The sequence below is a fragment of the Spermophilus citellus genome (genome assembly GCF_964194105.1).
Source record: "Spermophilus citellus genome assembly, chromosome: 7".
NCBI lineage: Eukaryota > Metazoa > Chordata > Mammalia > Rodentia > Sciuridae > Spermophilus > Spermophilus citellus.
Window position 1 is genome coordinate 45,620,470 of NC_138188.1, and position 20,512 is coordinate 45,640,981.

The 20,512-nt window shown below is 40.7% G+C and overlaps 1 protein-coding gene across 2 annotated transcripts in view; it reads right to left on the reverse strand.

Annotated features, from left to right (window-relative positions):
• The window catches only part of CP (ceruloplasmin), a 47,369-nt gene that overhangs the window by 19,746 nt on the left and 7,111 nt on the right, over positions 1-20,512 (reverse strand). For both annotated transcript variants that reach the window (XM_081302434.1, XM_081302435.1), the window contains exons 2-11: positions 17,565-17,812; positions 14,364-14,576; positions 13,147-13,320; positions 11,277-11,531; positions 10,018-10,189; positions 6,634-6,773; positions 5,546-5,698; positions 4,678-4,892; positions 2,224-2,374; positions 675-887 (exon numbers count right to left, since the gene is read on the reverse strand). In XM_081302434.1, the coding sequence (XP_081158560.1) occupies positions 675-887; positions 2,224-2,374; positions 4,678-4,892; positions 5,546-5,698; positions 6,634-6,773; positions 10,018-10,189; positions 11,277-11,531; positions 13,147-13,320; positions 14,364-14,576; positions 17,565-17,812 (1,934 nt within the window). The remainder of the gene's footprint in view (positions 1-674; positions 888-2,223; positions 2,375-4,677; positions 4,893-5,545; positions 5,699-6,633; positions 6,774-10,017; positions 10,190-11,276; positions 11,532-13,146; positions 13,321-14,363; positions 14,577-17,564; positions 17,813-20,512) is intronic.

The window sequence follows — 20,512 nt, forward strand, 5'->3', positions numbered from 1 at the left end:
CTTATAACCACTTGATGTGGATGTATTCTTAGGATTGCTTAGTGTCTGTCTTCCTGGGATAGAATTTCAGCTCCATGAGACACTTTATCTCCCTTTTTTTTTCATTGTCCAATGTATTTCTACTTGTCAAAAGAATAAAAAGGGAGTCACTGCATCTGTTTTAAGTTTTAGTGGCACAAAATGAGCCAAATAAATCCTGAAATAAATTAGCATATTTTCGTATCTTGATTAAAATTCTTTCTGGGTTGTTTCAGTTTGGTTGGCTCAAAGCAAGGCTGGTCGCTGTCTGAATTTGCATGGCTGCAGTTCTAGCGGAGAACAGGGCAAGCAGTGTATCCAGGCTGCAGAGACCCTATGGAAAGCTCAATGTTGGGGCTCTGTGGGGGCCACCCTGCCTCCCCAGCTACCTTCAAGAGGACCTGAATTAAAAAGGAAATTGCTTGAGGACTCTTCTGTGTGGAATCGGAGGAAACCAGAGCCCCCTCTCTTCTTCCTCTGGTATCCCTCTTTCTCCCCAATAAATAGGGAATACGCAGGCCTATGTATTCCTTAAACACCTTTTCAAGGAAGGAAGGTCCTTTGGGAGACCTGAGCCAGGGTGACTTTACCTCCCAACATGTTTGGCTACATGAATCAGCCCAACAGAGTCTTATCTTGGCTCTAGACACACGAACCTGCCGAGTCAGGCTGCATGAGAAGTGTCAGACTCGTTTGTGGGAAGAGATTGGCTGTGTCTCTTCTTTCTCCTTTTGACAGAAATGTGTTTCCTGAAAAGTAGATCCCGTGTACGTCGGCCTCATTTCCAGCACTGAATACGTACCATACGACAGAGTCTCCTAGGCACATATTGAGACCAGGCAGATTCCCATACATGAATCCATTAATCGCTGTAAAAGTTGGGAAATATCCTATTGAGAGCAATTTATTTTATGACAGTCTCTGACTTTCCAAACCCAACTATGTGTTGTTTTTTTAATTTTAAAAGCCCCATTCAAGTCTGTCTGTTCTTTATGTGTCAGGAGTGTCTGTGTCATCCCCAGCACTTCCAGAGCAGCCCCTGACTGGAGGAGCAGAACCGAAGGCCTTGGAGTTCTGTGCTGTGTCCCTGGCACTCTGGGGACCTCACTGCTCTTCCTGCTAGAACAGTGGGTTTCCGCTGCCATTCTTTCTTCTCTCTGTGGTCATTTTGGTGAGTTCCTAAACCTATGAATAAATACTGCTCTTCCTGGACTTCATACACTGGGAATGTGTTTGTCTTAGATGAAAATTCTCATCTTGAATGCCAGGGAAGAGTCTATGCAAGGAATTTTTTTCTATTATTTTCAATAGATAATATTTTTGATACTTGAAAATGCAAAAATGCAGAATCAATAAAATATTTCATAGATTGTAGGTGGTGTGACCAGAACCAGTCTAGCTGTAAACAAACAAAGCAAAACTTAACTTTTTTTTTCCCCTCTATGAACTACAATAGTTTTTACTGTTCTAAATTAGTGGTGTGGGCTTTTGGAACATTAGCTCACTGTCTCTAACTGTAACCATCATATTTTAGGATTACCCCGAGAGAAAAAGAAAAAGAAGAAATTACACACACACACACACACACACACACACACACACACTGCATTATATCTTCAAATCGAGGCTTCCATTTAATGAAAGTTATTCTGGGTATTGGTAGTTTTTAAAGCTCCCAGGTGATCCCCAGGTGATGTTCAGTCAAGGGTGAGAATCATGAGATCATAGGACAAAGGTCATATCTTTTTACATTTAATAATAAAATGAGCCTGTCGTTACTGAGGCATGGATGAGAAAAGTGTCCAACTCGGTAGTTCTCAAACTTGAGCCTACATCAGAATGACCTGGAGGGTTGTTAAATGTAGATTTCTGGGATTTAACACACCAAATTTCTATTTATTGGGTAGGGATTGGGTTTAAGGATTTGCCTTTCATGTCCCTAGGCAATGTGGAGGCTGCTGATAGGGACCCCCTTTCAGGACTATTCATCTACTAGACATATCTTGTATGTCTTATATTCTGAGTTAAGTGAAATGATGGAAAATTGACTGAAATATTAAATAACCAATGATATTTCCCTCGGAGCACTGTTTAATCATTTGTTGAATATTAATGAGCAAAACTGTCCACATTTTGGTTTAATTAAAAGTTTTATGTGTTCAACACTGAAATAACCCAAGAACTTGGTGGGGATGTGGTACTCACAGTGCATCTTATTGGATTCCTGGAAGTCTGCATCTTCTTTATCCACCTGATCAGGTGCAGTTGTAAACATTCTAATATTATCATCCAGGAGCAAACTCTCGTTCTCATCAAATACGGTGGGAAACAAATAGAACTCCTTGTCTACATCTTTCTGCAAATCAGAAGAACAATGAGGTGAAGGCAGAATGAATAAAGCAGCAGACATAAGGCTGTGCATGCAGACGGGCTAAAGAAAGAACAGACATGTCTGCTCCTCTTTGGGAACTAGAGATGGTGAAATTCCAGTTGGCTACCAGGGTTTACCTTGGTGTCTGTTGAATGGGATTGTGGTTCAGTATGGTAATCTGAGTTTCTCTCTGCAGCTAAAACTTTAAATTCTCACCTCCGTTCCTACCCATGTGCCCCCCACCAATTGAAGCCACAATCCAAAAAAAATTTACTAAAATTGGGGGGTGGATACATGTGGGTGATGGAAGTCAGGGAATATGCATGTACATTTATGAGAACTTCAGAATTCCTGAAGGCAGAGCAGGTGGAAGCAACAGATTGAAAGATAGATCATCCTGAGTGATTAAATAATCTGCCAATGAATTGGAACAGGGATTCACAGTCTCCAACCAGCTGGGCAAATATTATTACTCCCTCTCCTGCCCCTGGGCCAAAAAAAAAAAAAAAAAAAAAGAATTTAGAAGATGGCAAAGGAGAGCAAAAGTTAGAGAGGGTTGCATGTCTTTCCCTTAAGATTCCTTTTGATATAAAGAACACAATTATCAAAGTATAAAACCCACTGAAGGCAGAAACCTGAAGGTTAGAGCCTATGGAGAACTGAGTCAAGGAAGGTGATCTGAAGAAAGTGCCCATACATCAGAAGAAAAGAAATGAAGATGAGAAGTACCTTCAGCAATAATTTTAGAAAGACAGGAGTTGAAAAAGGGGGAGACACAATCATCAGATATAGTATCAGGAATGTCTACCAGCCTAAAGAGAAAAAAACCACAGAGTCTTCAGATTCAAAAGCTTCACTGGAAATAAGATGAAATAGTAACTACACCTAAAAATGTCCTGGTAACATTTTTTTTTTTTAATTTCAGAGGCAGAATTTCCATAATACTCCATTTAAAAAATATCATCTGAAATGAAATTTTTGTAACATGGAGTGTTCCTGCCCAGCTGATCCCTTTGTGTCCCCCCAGACTGCTGTGAGTTTGTTTGCCTGAAGTTTAGCTCCTTAGATGTCATCTCCATCTTCTCAAGGTTTCGGTTCACTGTCCCATTACTCTATTTTGGTTTCCAAAGCACTTGTCACTCCCTGAAGTTATTTATTTTCATTTTTTCTGTGTTTGCTTATCTCCTCTCTTCTTGTTGCCCTCCCCCCCACATAACTCTAAATTGTAAATCTATTACAGCTATAAACCAGCTTAGATGTCTGATTTACCACTGAATTCTGTGCCTAGCACAGGATTTTTTTTTTGAGAAGTTCAAGTAATTTGTCTTTTTTTTTTTTTATAAATAGAAAAACATTCTCAGTAAACTAGAAATAAATAGAATAAAGGATAACTATTTATCTCCTATTAGAATGGGTAAATCCGTCCCCAAATTTGACAATACATAATTTGACTTAAAAAGACATTATTGAAGCTTGAATTATTTCAAATTTGAAAACTTAAAAAAAAACGGGAAGGATCAAATTTTGGTCTTCTCCTTCATATAGAACATGTCCCTTGAGATAACCAAATAACTAATTACAGGAACTTTCCACTTTTAGAAAAATGCCAGATAAAAAAGAGAAAAGAGTAGAATTCAAAAAGATGATGATGATGATGATGTGATGATGATGACGAAGATGACACAACTTCTGATTAGTTTATGATCTAGGAAAAGATCATTGATGACTGATAACATCTCCTACTGAGGGCCTACTATACATTATACTTTCTCTGATAGAAAGTATTCTTGTAGGACCACAAGCCCACATGGTATAGTAACCTTAAAAGAAAAAAAAAAAACCTCTGTATTTGATCAAATCTTTAAATCAAGTCACTGATTTATAGCAATTAAGAAGGGAAATAAAAACGTATTATAAAACACCACAGAAAAATCTAGACATAGGACTAGGGTGTGTCTCAGTGGTAGAACACTTATCTGGCATGAGTGGGACCCTGGGTTTCATTCTCAGCACCATTATCATTAGTAGGTGATTTTTTAAATGTTCATGTTAAAAGTCTATTTTTATCATAAAGACCAGGGATCCTATAGACAATCACATTCCCAACCCATCTTCTAACAATCGTGTTAGCAGAAAATCTCTGCTTAATATACATCTTATAAGGCTAAAAAAATTTAGAATAAAAGTTTTATGTAAAATCTTCACTGTCTCAAAATTCAGAATTTTCCTTATAATAATGATAATTCAGAGATTGACACATCATTTTCATTTCCTCTGACTAGACCTACCTGTCTCCCATTTGCATGTAAACTTCCTTTCTTGCATATTTTCATTGGCCCGATAAGCCCAGTGAATATATCTTTCGTGGGATCCACAGCAGAATAATACATCCTAGACAGGCACACGGGATCTGCATAAGTGGGTCCCACTTCCTGGGGGACAGTCCATTCGTAGGTAAAGGTTTCCTTAGGTGCCACATGGGAGGCTGGATGAGGAGGTGGACCTGTGAGGAGGCCACAGCAGGAAGTTCAGTGTTCTTCTTACTGTCACTAGAGCCACATGATGAATTGAGTTTAGGATAACCTACTTCCAAGTTCCTTGTGGTGAGTGAGAATGGAATCCTACTAGTGCTCCTGTGTCAGATCAGCAGGTTAGAGTGACTTATTCAAGAAGCTTAAAACTGAAAGCAATTGTGGAACTGTTCAAACCTCCCCAATTTACACTTCAGGAAACTGAGGGCAGAGAGGCTGAATAAACCAGCCCAGGGTCACATTGCAAGTGGTGGAAAAATCACCAATCTTCATTGGTCACCCTTGAAAAGTGAAAAGCTCAAAGATATCCATATTCTGGTATAGTTTGCATCATTAAAATTATATGTATAAATACTTATAATGCTAACAGAACAAACTCTAGGTGAAAAACTATTATGATAAGTATATTTATATACTATCATGATCATATTTAAAATATATATTATAGTGCATAGAAGAAAGTGGAGGAATTATATAAAATGTAATCGTACTTGTCTATAGAACTGTGGATAATGCATATTTTTGGTTATACCTTCAAATATTTTTCCAATATTCAAAACTGAGCATCTGGACGTCTTGTAAAACTTTACATTGCTCATGATTAGTTGAAGGGGGCCATACTCACTTTCCGTCGGGGGATTGTAATGTTGCGCATAGAACGTGCCCTCATTCTCCTTGCTGAATCTCACCCCAGTTGGCTCGATACTGAGGGGGTACGGTCCTTTGTTATAGAAGGTGACTTTGATGGTGTCTCCCACTTCTGCCCAAATGATGGGACCTAGGAACAAAGGGAGAATTATTGGGCTTCATTGATATATCATGTGCAAAAATGAATAAGCATTATTTTCTTCAGTTGTGTCCTCTAGCGAGTACCACTGGAAGCAACATGCTTATTTGTGGCAAACTGAAAAGTTGGGTTTTTTTTAAAAAGTTCATGGCCAATCTGACATGGTGAGATTCGGAAGAGGTAAGAAGGACTTTTTGATCCAACTTCAGGGTAATGAAATTTGTTATCATTTTTGCCCAAGTTAATAATAGACTCTCAACATCCATGAAAAATTGTACTGAGTGTCTACACATCTACAAAAACTTATTTGAAGTAACTATATACTCCTCAGTCTAGTCTTCTGCTGGCTAAATTTGTGTCATTTGTCCCCAAAGTCAGTGGGTTCTATAAACCATGACCACCCAAAGCAGCTTTTTAGCTTGGTTACAAAGGATGACACTTTCAGATTTTCCATCACTAAAATTAATATTATTACCAATTATGGAATAAAAACATAGTTCTATAGTATATAGATATTTTGCGTAATGGCCAAACTGACCTTTGAGAAAGCTTTCTATCTGTAGTTCTGAGTATTTACATGTAATAGCTCATTTAATCCTCACTACGATTTCATGAGGTAAGCACTATTATTGTTCCCATATTGCAGAGTCAAGCAGGCACAGAAAGTTAAGTCGTTTCCAAAATCCCCGCAGCTAACAGATGAAGAAGAAGGGCGTCTAAATCCACACTCTGGTCTTCCACTATGCACATCTGGAGGCTGTCCTGGGGACACCTGCAGAGGGCTTGGGGTCACACCCGGCCTTCTCATTAGTTTCTGCATTTTATTGGAGTTTGACTCTCTGGGTGCCCAGTTTTCACATGGAAGTCTGTTCTTTCTGGGATTGGGGGTGGGTATCCCCAGCCATGCATATTCTCTGCAGACTCACCCAGGATGCCAAGATGTTCCTCCTCTGGGCCTCTTTCCTTTTGCTTTGTGAAGGTCACATCTGTGTACTCACGGTAAACCAGCTTTTTATAAGAGCCACCAATTCTTGTAGAACCTTGTTCAAAAAATACCCTTGAGTCACTGTCAAAAGAAAAAAGGTCTGATGCTGGTGTTGAAGTGAGACAGAAGGTGTGTATTCATATAAGGCCCATATAAGAAAAAAATCCTGTTCACTGCCTCAAGATAAACATCACCTGAAATGAAAAGTTCAGGAGGGTCCTTGTCTACCCTTGACAGTTACTGATTTGTTTGTTCTACTGTAAAGGTAAAATTTCTAAGCTCATTCTAAGCTGCAAGAGTCTGAGTTAAAGTGTAAAAGACTGGGCATTGTAAAGTTTCTAAATTGAAAGGCTTGGGCTAAAAAAAAAATAATAGACCAGGTATTGTTAAAATTCCTCTGCTACCCCCGGAACCTGTAATCTCTGTAGCTGTTAGGACAATACCTGAACTGCCCAGTAAATATTTCCATTGATTCCCTGGTTGTTTATTAGCTAAGGGCTCCAAGTAGCTCGGCACGTAAGCATCCAGGCCACAAAACCAATCAGTTTAAATGTGTACCCCGCTCAGGAGTGACCAATCACCCCTGCCCAGACTGTTCCCGCCAATGAATGTACTAATCATGGCTCAGAGTTGTTGTTCAATTTTCCCGCGCCTCAAGATTTGTTCTGATGTATGCAAAGCCCCCCAACCCTCTCCAAAAAGTGTACTTAAGCTCTGCTTGACCTCTGCTCTGGGCTCTGGGCTGCTCTCCCTTCCTGAGTGAGCCTTGAGCCCTAGCATGCTGGTTCAATAAATCCTCTTTTGCCAATTGCATGGAGCTAGTCTCTTGTGGTCTCTTCCTCCAACATTTCGCCGGTCTCTTACACTACAACAGAATCTTTGTACTTAGTTATGAAGTGTTTGAAAACACAGTAGCTGCAGTTTGTCTTAGAGTTGCACCAGCCAGCTGATGGAAACTTTCTTTCATTTGCTGAAATCCACAGGCCACTAAGTGGGAATCATCCTCCACATTTACAAATGAAGAAATTAAACTCCTGAAGGGCATCTGACTAGCACAAAAGCACCCCATTCATCTCTTCTTTCATTTGCAAATGTGTTGAATATCTGCTCTGTACAGGACCCCTGTGATATGCTGATGATATGCATAGTATGTATGCAGGCTGATATGCCTGTCCACAGGGACCTGACATTTGTCAGAGGAGTGACTATGAAGCAATCTCGATACAATAAATGCAATGAGCACAGGGTGTCATGGAGTCATTCTTGCTGGGGACACAATGCAGAGGGGCCTAGGTTGCTCAGATCTCCCAGGGAAGTGATTCTTTAAAATATCTAAAGGAGAAGTAGTGATACCAAGATGAAATGTGTGTGGTCTGATGAATGGGGCAGGAGATTTTTGTTTGTTTTTGAACTAGGGATTGAATGGGTTCTCTATCACTGAGCCACATCCCCAGTCCTTTTTATTTTCTTGTTTAGAGACAGGATCTCACTAAGTTGTCCAGGCTGGTCTCAAATTTGGGATCCTCCTGCCTCAGCCTCTGAGTCACTGGGAGCGGCAGGTGATTATAAAGAAGAACAGTCTGTAGGGAGGCTCAGGGAACAGGGATGGTCTAGGGAACACAGAAGAAGCGAAACACATGGGGCATGGCGAGAAGTAAAGAATGAGGCTTGGAGAGATGGGGGCTGGGTAAGAGGACCTAGTTAAGGGCAATGCTGCAGGACTTAAGCATGGGTGCTTAGTGTTTTAGGAGGACCCTGCAGACAGCTGCCTGGGAACATGCCAGACTGCAAGAGGGAGCCCAGTCAGTGGGTTGCTTTCAGTGGAAGGTGGTGTTGACTTCAGAGACATTGGCAAGGAGGAGGAGAGGATTAGACAGCTTTCAGAGATATTTAGGATACCCCAAGGTAATGCTTGATGGGGGAGGAGGAAGGATTGGTGGAGGAGCAAGGGAAACAAGGATGGCACTCAGGCTTTGGACTCCAGCATGTGGACAGATGGATTCACAGGTAGTTGGCAATGTCATTCGCTGAGAGAGGAGGAAATAGTTCTATGCAGGAAACAATGAATTCAGGTTTAGACGTTCGGAATTGGACGGGCCTCCTCCAAGTGGAAGACCCTTCTGGGTTGGAGATGAAGCTGTGGGTGTCGCCACATCTGGAAGTCAGGGGAGCCTGGGACTTAAGTCTTCAGGAGCCACAGACATGAGTGGAGCCAGCAGGCCCAGGTACCAACTTGCTGTGTGATTTGTAAGATGTGTGGCAAATAGGGCTTTTCTGAGGCACTGATGCCTGAGCAGAGCCCTGGAGCAGGTGATAAGCATAATCTCATGGCATTCTCCAACCATTGTCTCATCAAAACCACTATATATCCTCACACACAAGAGGCTACTACTAAAAGAAGAAGAAAACAGCAAGCATTGGTGAGGATGTGGAAAAACTGGGACCCTAATATGCATCTTTTAGGCCTATAAAATGGTGCAGCCACTGTGGGAAACATCTGGATGGATCCTCAAAAATTAAACACAGAACTACCATGCTGTCCAGAAGTCACACTCCTGTGGCTACCCAAAAGAACAGAAAGCGGGAAGTGAAACAGGTATTTGCACACCAATGTTCACAGCTGCATTAGTCACAAGAGCCAAAACGTGGAAACTACCCCAATGTCCTTTAACCAATGAATAAACAAACAAAATACAGTGTACACTCACAAGAGAAATATGGTTGCATCTTAAAGAGGAATGAAATTTGGATACATGCAATAACGTGGCTAGATCTTGAAAACATTACACTAAGTGAAATAAACCTGACACAAAAGGAGAAATGTGATATGATTCCACTTATATGAGTCACCTAGAAGAGACAAAGTCATAAGGATAGAAAGTGGAATAGAGTTGTCAGGGGTCATGGCAAAGATGGAATGGGGGGTTTTAATGAATACAGAGTTTCCATTTGAGATGATAAGAAAGTTCTGGGCATAGGCAGTAGTGCTGTCTGTGTCTAATGTTGTACAATATTGTTGACATATTCAGAGCTGCTAAACTGTTTTCAAAAATGCAAAGAAAATTAATCCATGTCTCTAAATGCACTCAGTGTTTTCTTAGGACTTTGTTGAGCATTTCATAACATTTGAACCCATTTTTTTTTTTTTGATAGACTCAAATGTCCGTTCTCAAACACAGACTCTTATAACAAGCAGCATAAATAGTAGTCTAGCTATTTGGTATCAATACTGATTAAAATTTTAATTTGCTGAATCAGTTCTTTATGATTTTAAAAAAAAATTTGGATGGAGCAAGTTTTGAAATAATAATTTTTGGGGGATTACCTTTCAGGAGCTGTTAAATTTTCTTTGGTGAAGATATCTATACCGGAGGGAGCATAATTCCAGATGATTTCCTCAGCAGCAATGTAGTAGTGTCTCACGTGTTTCCCCCGGATGTTGTCTTCAGAGGAGGGCTTCCTACAGTTACGAACCTGGAAAAATGCCTGCAAACCAGCTGGGAGGACAGCAAAGAGGCTTCATCAATGGATCCAAAGTATCTCTCTCCTATTCCCCTGCAGATGCTGCTGTGAGTTTCATTTAGAATCCAAGCTTTTAAAAAGACATCTGACTTTTTATGCACATACAGCTTAGAGACATTAAACACATGTGTTTCCAAAATGTGGTACCAGTTTATGTGGGAGGGCACTGGGTAGTTCTTTTGAGGAGGGAAAAAGGACAAATCTATAGATAAGGAAGAAAGAGGGACTCTGACTATCTCATGGGGTAAAGGCAGGAGAAGGAGGACAAGAATGAGCACAGACTATTGTTCTCACAAAATAGCTCCACACCTGCTGGGCCTCCTGAGAATCAGGCATGTTTGCTACAAGCAGTTGCGTCTGGAGTTCTGGGTAACAAGGGAACCTAGGTTATGCCTAATTTCCTTGGGAGATCAATCTCACAAATAGTTTTCAAAGATAGGGAATATTTTTATTGCCTTCTATTAAGGAGACACAGGAGGGATTTATCAAGTTAAGGAAAGGAATAGGTAGTCAAAAATAAGGAACAAAGCTGGTTACACTTGACAAGCCCAAAACCAGGCTGGTTATCAGCATAATATATGGATCTGGTTTTTCCGATATTGTATGTTTTGCAAAACTGAAAAACTGTATGCAATATTATGCTTTCAAGGCAGGACCAATTATCCTTTTCCAGGACTTATTATCTTTTCAGACCTCATTACTTTATAAACATACCCGGCTTTCAGTTTTTTTATTACACCATGATACATATCATTATAGGATAAAACTAGGATACCAGTTCAAAGCTCAGATTATTCCAAGGACATTTTGCAGTTAGATTTTAATTCCTCATGATCACCCTGTTAGTGTAGCAACTGAGACATAATTTTTTTAAATATTTTTTTTTTAGTTGTAGATGGACACAATACCTTTGTTTTATTTATTTATCTTTATGTGGTGCTGAGGATCAAACCCAGGGCCTCCCACGTGCTAGGCAAGTGCTCTACCACTGAGCCACAAATCCCAGCCCAAGATATATAACTCTTATCAGCTGACAGCCAAGTTCAGGTAAGGGTGTCCTACCTTTCAGATGGTTTAGGTTCTGGCAGCTCAGCATCCATTCTCCAGGGTTCTGGGCCACCATAAAAGCATCAAACAGCGTAGCAGGGAAGAGATGGATTGTGTCCACACGGTAGTTCTTGTTGGTCAGTGCTTGCCCATGGAAGTAAGCCGCATGCACATCGATTTCATTACCCATACCAAAAAGGTACCATTTTACTCTGTCTTCTGCACACATGGAGAGTCCTGGCAGACTTCCAAAAGTGTATCCATTTACAGCTGCAAGTGGAGAGCAGAGTTTGTGACTGATGCCCAAGGGTGCCTGTGATAGTAATATGTTACCTCCACAGAAAAAGAATCAGCTCAGGATAGAAAATACCAGCTCAGGAGCAGCTGTTCCTCCCTCCCATTTCCATGTCACACATGGCTAGTTTATGGCAGAGCTCCTCCATTTTGGATCTGAATTCAGACGGAATTCACTGAAGATAAAACCTATTTGCTCTCTTAGTCATCAACTATACACCCTGGTTGTAAGTATGATGTGTATTTGTAAATGAAGATGTGTTCATAGACACATGCATATATATAATACCTGCACACATACTGAAAAAAGATTGAAGGTTATTTAGTAGTCAATCGATTTTTGGTCATGTTGGTAGGGGTAGTGTGGATGATTTAAAGTTTTTTCTTTTTGCTTACCAGAATTTTTCTAATTTTCTACTATAAATTTCTTTTATAATAAGAAAACAAGAAAAGCTTTCACATTTTTTTTTTTTAAGATTACAAGGCAAATTTGAAAGAGATATGAAAGAGGAAAAGAAGAAGGAGAGCCAGGGAAGGAGAGTCAGGACCAAGGACCATGGCCCCAAAGACATAAAAGTTACAAGTTGTGTGACCTGAGACCTGTATGGCTCATTGTTCAAACTGGGTCATTTTGGAAATTTCCTAGGTAGAAATCAGTGCTGGGAGGGATCGCCAATTCACCAGATGATTGTCAATTCACCAAAACTTATACAGACTGGAAGTTTGAGCATCTTTTTCTAATATCTGTTTCCGTTAGCACATAGCATAGGCAAGATCAAAGTATGGAAAGGGGACCCTCGAGTCAGCCCCGGTTTTTTATAAGCAAAAACTGCTCCAGCTTTTATAAGCAAAATCAACTCCAGTATTTTATAAGCAAAAACTGGAAACTAAGGACATGTATGTAATTAGTTTATTTTTCTACTTTGGGAGTTGTTTTCTTTGTTTCTGAGCAAAGATTATTTTGAAGAAGCTAAACACACACACACAAAATCTATTCTTACTGGCCTTGTTAGTGTTAAGGTATTTGATTTCTCATGCAAGTTCTGAGGGAGAGATTATCTTTCTAAATTCATTATTTTGTGTCTGAGGATTAAGAAAAAGAGTAAGTTGTAAAAAAAAGGCATTTGTAGAAGATGGAAAGTGAACTAAAATATTGGAATGATGTAGAGAGGGCCCTGTTGGGGGCAAGGTAGCATTTAAAAGGATACTTTTTGGAACTAGGGTTTTGAACTGTTTTCTTAATTACTGATAGGTACTATAAAAGTATAATTTTTAAGCATTTGGTTTAATAATCAATTGGCCACCTCAAATAATTTCTAGAATGGGCTTGGAGGCTGAATAAATACAAAAATGTAATGTACACATGCATTAACTCTAATTTTACCCTTATTAGTTTGTGGACAGTTCGTTTATCTAGCTTAGCTGGTTTAGGGTTTTAATTTTGACCTGTTTAGATGGAGTCCAGGTCGCGTGTCCAGTACACTTTGTGATCAAGGCCACAGATTAGAATGCATTGCTTATGCAAGGGAATCGACCAAGCAGAATTGATTGCTCATGGGAAGCAAAGTCAAGTGGAGCGTCCTGTGCTTACAGTACATCCTGTTGCTCTCCTGGAATTCCTCATTGTCTCTGTCCACTCGGTCTGGCTCCGAGCAGTAAGCTTTAATGTTGTCTTCTAGGTACCAGCTCAGGTTTTCATCCACCACAGAAAACATCACCACAAATTCTCGATCGATGTTCTTTTCTTTCTCCTTATCTAGAGAATCTGAAGTGAAAATTTCTGCTTCAGTAGATCTAACATTTTAGCATTTGTTTTGACTTGTGTTTTCAGGTGATTTATAGTTTTTTTGTTGTTTTAAGTGTAATATTTATTTTCCTAATAAGCTTCTTATCTGGACCAGTCACTTGTATTCTGTAGGCATGGAAATGGTATCCTATCTTTGGGGTTTGGTATCCTGCCTTTGGGGTCACTGGTGTATCTGCACATCCACTGGCCACCTCCCTGTGCTTTCTGGCAAATGGGAAGGTGGGCACTCAGCATTGCCTCTCCATCTCCCGGTGCACAGAGCCACATGGTGAGACTTTGCCAGTGCCTAATGATTGTCAATCATGGAATCTGAGCTCTTGTGCTCAGGTGCCCTTTTCACCATATTACAAATAGATACCACCAAGGCTGTATTTACCAGCATTGCTGAGAGCCATGGCCGAGTCTGTATGGCCCCTGGCATTTTGCCAACAGTATTGATTGACAGGCGAGGCATTACTATCCGCCTGGGCTGCTACTTTTGAGTTCTCCTGCTACTCTGGAGTTCTCGTGGGGATTCCCGGGGATTCCCCGGGAGTTCCCATTGGTTGGAGAAGCGCAGGAGGAGGGATTTCCAGAGGATATATTTCGGGTGGCTGGTTCCTGGACAAGCCCCATGGCATTAGGGAGGAGTTGCTGGTGGAGTTCAAAAATAAAGTTTGTTCCTGCTTCAGTGGCTGGTGATTTGTGCCCAGCCAGACTGTGGCACAGCGTAATGCAGATGATTACAGATTCGTCACCATAGATTGCCACTGGAGGGGGGCGGTCACACGTGGTTAAGTCATGCATCTCTGCAGGACACCCCTGCTGGAGTTAGAGCAGATCTACCCCCAGGAGCCCTGCTTTTCAGGCTTTCCCCTTGCCCTTGCTACGCCTTCATCTCCTCTCCTTCCCCTGTTCTAGGCTCACCCCCTCCCTCACCTCTTCAGCCTCAATGCAGGAGACTTGATGGATGTTTAAAAATAAACCTCGTCCCTGTCTTTGGCCAGTCAAGAGAAAGGTACCTTTTTTACAGACTATTAAAGGTCCGATGAGCCCCGAGGCAATGTCTTTCGGAGCATCGATGTGGGAATGGTAGATCCGCGTCACACAGTTGCCGTCACCCTCCCCAGGGCTGTGGTCCTCGGTGGCAAGCACCATGTACGTGTAGGTCTCTCCCGGAAGCACTTTGTCATCTGCTCTTTGAAGGTTGGTGGTGTTATCAGGGTAGATGGCCCCTAGGAAGAAGCATCATTGGAGTTGGAGGGAATGTGTTTGAACTTCACCACGGGTATACAAATCGGCCATTAATTCCTTCAGTAAACATTCAGCATCTCATAAGTGCCCTTGGGGATACAGGGGTGTCCTATTTGAACCCTGAAAAAATTAGAAGCTAATGGCTAGGAGGTCTAGAAGCTTCACAGGAACTGTTGTTATTTTTTTTTTTATACTTGACTGAGTCTTTAAGGGGCCATAATAGATATGTAAGGAGGAATGTGACTTTTACTTTATAATTTAAAGAACAACTTTTACTTTGGGGTCACAGTATGAAGGTTTGAGCAAAATGACTACCCTCTCCTACCATTTGAAACTTGTGACAGGACATCAGGTTATTGTCTGAAAAGTAACTATGAAACTTTCCCCAAAATGTTTTACACTTAATTTTGGAACATTTTAAGCATGCAGAAGCTAAGATGAATCTCTAGGTACCTCCAAAAGTCAATGAGTCTTTAACATACCTATCAACCCAGTGCCAGCAATGATAAACTCAAAGCTAGTCTTGTTTCATCCGTAACCCACCCACTCTTATCCCCAGCAATGCTGAATTCTTTTAAAAGACATTCCAGACATCATATTTCATTTATAAATGCCCGAGTAGCTATCTCTAAATGATAAGAACTTAAATTTTGTTTAACAAAACCACAACACCATTATTACACTTTAAAAATAAATGCTCATTTCCTAACATGCTGTCTCTTTAGAAAAAAAAAAAAAAAAAAAAGGTTGAGCCAGGCATGGTGGGGCACACCTGAAATCTCAGTGGCTCAGGAGGCTGAAGTAGACAGAGAATCGTGAGTTCAAAGCCAGCCTCAGCAATTTAGCGAGGCCCTGTCTCTAAATAAAATATAAAAAAAGGGCTTGGGATATGGATAAATCCCAGTACCAAAAAGCAAACAAATAAATAAACAACAACAACAATAACAAAAAGCCAATAATCAGAACTCATCTAAATTCTTTTCCAGACTTGGTCCTTATAATGTTAATGAACTGTAGCTTGACCTCCACTTTTGTTTATGATAATAGCTGATGTTTATTCAGCTGTTACTATGAACTCTGATTAGCCCTATTTAATAGACAAGGAAACTGAAGCACAGACCATTTAAACTTGCCAAAAACCACTTGGACACTAAGAGGCAAACCTGGGACTAACCTTGGTCTATTCCATGTCATCAAGTACAAGTTGAACAGTCCTAATGCAAAATGCTCCAAAATCTGGAAATTTTTGAGGACTAACTTGAGGCGACAAGAAGAAAATTCCACACCTTGCAACTTCATTTCATGCACAAAATTATTGAAAAATGCTAAATTATCTTCAGGTTATGTGTATAAAGTATATGTGAAACATAAATGAATTTCATGTTTAGAATTGGGTCCCATCCCTAAGATATCTCATTATGTGTATGAAAAAACCCAAATTCAAAACACCCTGGCCCCAAGCATTTGGAATAAAGAGATCCTCAACCTGTGCTAAGAATCAGATCACAGGACTAAACCTCACCTGTGTTCTTCACACTCCACCCCTAAAAGATGCCAAGTGCTACATTCAAATGCTTTTCTGCTAATGGTGCTGCAGAGGTGACTCTAGGTCACCCAGCCATGGGTACTGTTTGGTTGATACTATGAGACTGCTCATGCCACCTTCACTGGGGTGGAGTACATTCAGAGTTAGGATGGCAGCCATATGTGATCCTGGGTAGGGATGTCAGAGTAAAGGCAGTCTGCACCCCCACTTCTTTCTCTTCCCTTTGGATTTCCACCTCTTTCAGGCTTTTAAAAGTTCTTTTTAAAATTTTTATTTATTTATTTGTTTAAATTGTTCTTTTTTAAAAAAAAATTCATTTTACTTTTTTTTGAGTTGTAGTTGGACACAATACCTTTATTTTATTTTTATGTGGTGCTGAGGATGCAACCCAGGGCCCCACACATGCTAGGCGAGCGCTCTGCCACTGAGCCACAAACGCAGCCCTAAAATTGTTCTTTTTAGATATTCAAGACAGTAGAGTACATTTTGACGTAGTATACATACATGGAGTATAACTTCCCATTCTCGTGGTTGAAGATGATGTGAAGTTACACAGGTCATGTATTCACATATGAGCATAGGAAAGTTTCGTCCGATTCATTCTATTTACTATCTTTCCTATTCCCATCCTCTCTCCCTTCCCTTCATTTCCCTTTGGGAATTGACTTCTGTTCTTCTCTCCCTGCATCTGAACATACTTATTTCAATTAGCATGATAATCTCCAGTTTCATTCATTTACTGGCAAAGGCCATAATTTCATTCTTCTTATGGCTGAGTAATATTCCATTGTGTATATATACACCACATTTTCTTTACCCATTCATCTCTTGAAGAGCACCTAGGTTGGTTCCATAGCTTAGCTATTGTGAATTGAGCTGCTATTAGCATTGAAGTGACTATGTTCCTGTAGTATGATGCTTTTAAGTCCTTTGGATATACACCAAGGAGTGGGATAAGTGAGTCAAATGGTGGTTCCATTCCAGGTTTTTTGAGGAATCTCTATTCTGCTTTCCAGAGTGATTGCCCCAATTTGCAGTCCCACCAGCAATAAATGAGTGTGCCTTTTCCCCCACATCCTCACCAACACTTATTGTTATTTGTATTCTTGGTAATTGCCATTAAGGTACATGGTCAATTTCTCTTATTCTGACTGGCTGGAAGGGAATTGGGCACTGGCCGGAGGCTCAGGGACTCTCAGTATCAGAGTCTACCCGGAAATCCAGAACATTCACTTACACAACTCACACAATCAGGAGAAACATGCATCCTTATGATGAACCCAAATTAACCTGCTATTAAAATAGTTCAGATCTAAATGACACAGTTACAGGTCTCATCCAGGAGGGGAGTCCACATTTTAGGAGTTTTTGTACTAAAAAACAAAGGAAAGGAAATCCCAGGTACCATGCGAGTTGAACTTACCCTCGTGCTCCTTATAGTAAGTTAATCCATGTGCATGGAAAGTGTAAGGCCTAGAGGCAAAGTTTTTTAAGTGTACATAAACTTTATCTCCAACTTCAGCTTTGATGATAGGGCCTAAAAACCCGAGCCAGGCTGGCTTTTCTACGGTTGTCTTAAAGGTTCCGTCTGTGTACTGATTATAAAGGGCCTTTTTGTATGTTCTTCCAATTCGGTCTGGGCCGTTTTGAAGATAGAAATTGAAATGCTCTCTGCAAAGGAAAAGAAGACAACTCCATCAGATGCCAGATTTTCTGGGGATAGCAAATAATGAAAGAGAAACAATATAACCACATGGCATTAAATATTTGCCCATTGTACAAAAGCAGAGGGCTGGCAGTTAATCCTGCTGCTTTAATTATGTGAGGTGTTTCATGTCAGGTGACGGATGTGCCATTTGAAGGCCTCACAAAAATATGTTCCTATAAAAACAGAGGTTTTATGAAATAGAATACAAAATTAAAGTGAAATATTAAAATTTAGCATATAACGAAGGGACTTTTCACTATGATGCTTCTCTTAGCTATAGGAAAAACAATCAACTAGAGTTTATAAGCAATCAATCTGGATATTTGAGACTTCAAAGTTTGTAAGTATATATCTAAAATTAGTGAAACTTTATTAATTCTCTCATTTTTATTTCTTTTAGCACTCTTAAATCATGGCCAGAGTTTATGCTCGCAATATGTGTGGGTTTTAAAATCACCTTTGGATTTGAATTAGCTTTGTGTTTTTTTTAAACCCTTATTACTGCAGATACCTAACCATTGAATGTTTATATTCTGATTAGTGCTGATTAATAGCTGCTTAAGTGTTTCCTAAATCTATCAGCATATTAAATAGTATGGGGGGGGGAAGAAATAGAAGTCTCAAACTTAAGCTGATTTTTACATTATTGGCCTTAACTGAAGGTTCTGAATGGCTCTGTGGGACCTATCTGTGGGCAATGCCATGTGGACATGTAAGTCTGGACTTTGAATGGCCCCTCCACAACACAGGTGTCTTCCACTTGAACAAAACCTGCTCACACTTGGGCTGACGATCTTGAGTTTGTATTTGCGTGTGTGATTTGTATATGTGTGTATGTCTTGCCTCCTTCATCTCAATGATCCTTGACCTGTTACATTTTCCACTAACACTTGTGGGCCTGAATCACCTGACTTAGGAATAAACTTTGTCATTCATCCTTAGCTGCAAACTCATCCAAGGGAGTAGCTGTGTTTTTTTTTTTTTTCCTTCCCTTCTTCAACAAAAACAGGTTTTGTCCAGGAGCTCTGGAATTCCATTGCTGCAGAATTTAAAGATCTTGTTTTCCAAAAGCCTAGGGCTCTGGCTCAGTGTTTCTCAAGTTTTCTGTGTATGGACATCGATGAGGCATTTCGGAGGAGTTTTCGGTGGAGTGCAAACTCCTTGGGGCCTGGCTTCGTGGTTCTGATCCTGTGGGCCTGGGGCTCAGGCAGTTGCCCTTCTTAGCTGACATCCTGGTGGGTTCTGGAACAGGCAGGTTGCGCTAGGTTCAGGGGAAACCTGGGCAGCAGAGCTTCTGAGGTTGAGGGGAAGAGAGCAGACCAGTCCCAGTGGAGATGGGATTCCCTGATACCTTGAGACCTAGGGGTGCAAAGTTCTGTTTCCAGGCCATACCCAGGTAGTGGCCAGACCCCTGTTGGTGGCAATTGCACAGATTAGGCCTGAGTGCTGTGGTCAGGGAGCATGGGGACCTGCCGATGGTCCTGGTGGTTGAATGTGGGCAGAGGTAGCAGGCATTGGTAATAATAGAGCCATCTTCTTCAGGTGGCCCGGAGCTCCTGCTAGGAACATCTCATAGTCACCAGCCCACCTGGAACCTCCACGTTCCTGGATTGCATAAACCCCAGGATCTCTAAAGGAGGCAGAATTGTTCCCTGAAGAAATTACTGAGATGGTTTCCCGGTCCCTCCAAACCCATCCTGGGGGGAAGACCAAGCCAGAAGCTAGAAGAATAAAGTGGCATTTCTTTTTGTATGCCACTTTCCCCCTATTTGTTTTTACCTTTGGGTTGTTTGCTGCAGTTTCCCAGTCTGTTAGAGCAAAACAGAAAACTAACTGGGGATGGTTCAGAAAGTCTTCAGGATGTGGAAATATGTGGAAAAAGAGCAGAGCACAGGTGTGGACTCTTCCCCAAACCCAGGAGGAGTTTGTCAGGAGGAAAGGAGGCAGCACAGTGAGGCACCCAGAGCCCTGAGATTAGAAACAGAGGTTCATCTGCTCATTCTGCTGAGAGGGGTCTGACCAGGACAATTTGGGTCAGGCACACACACACACAGATGCAGCTTCAAAGTCTCCTTTCTGGTCCTGCCAGAAAAGCCCTGGGCAGACCCATCTCACACAGGCTTGTCTAAATCCCAGGATAAACTTTCTTCAACATCTGGACACCATCCTATTTCTGGGATATAGTATGATGATATTTAATGGAGATTCTAATCTGTGCTTCACCAACCCTTGTTGATAGCACATCCTTCATAGAACAAAGTTTAAAAATAGCCCTTCCAAACTTAAGTGTGTTTTTATATTTTCTGAATGTGACTCAAAATCACTCAGGTATACATCACATCCCATTTCAATAAGCTATAGTGGTCTTTGTTAAAATGCTTTCATTGTATTTTTCTGTATTAATCATTTCTCCCAAATAGAAGGCTCATTGTCCAAGATTTGTGACTCATTTTTTTTCTACACTGAGTTTTTTGGGGATGTTTATGAGAAAATTACTTTGAAAATTGATCTGAAGCCATAATAGAGCCAAAGTTTTTAGTATTTGGGTTTCTTTTTATACATTGCACTATGCAAACTGTTTTTCCCATCTTGCCTTTTGATTAGGAAAGTTCCCCTTCACAAATTGGGAAATATTTCACCTTGTGTGGTACTTTGGGGGAGGG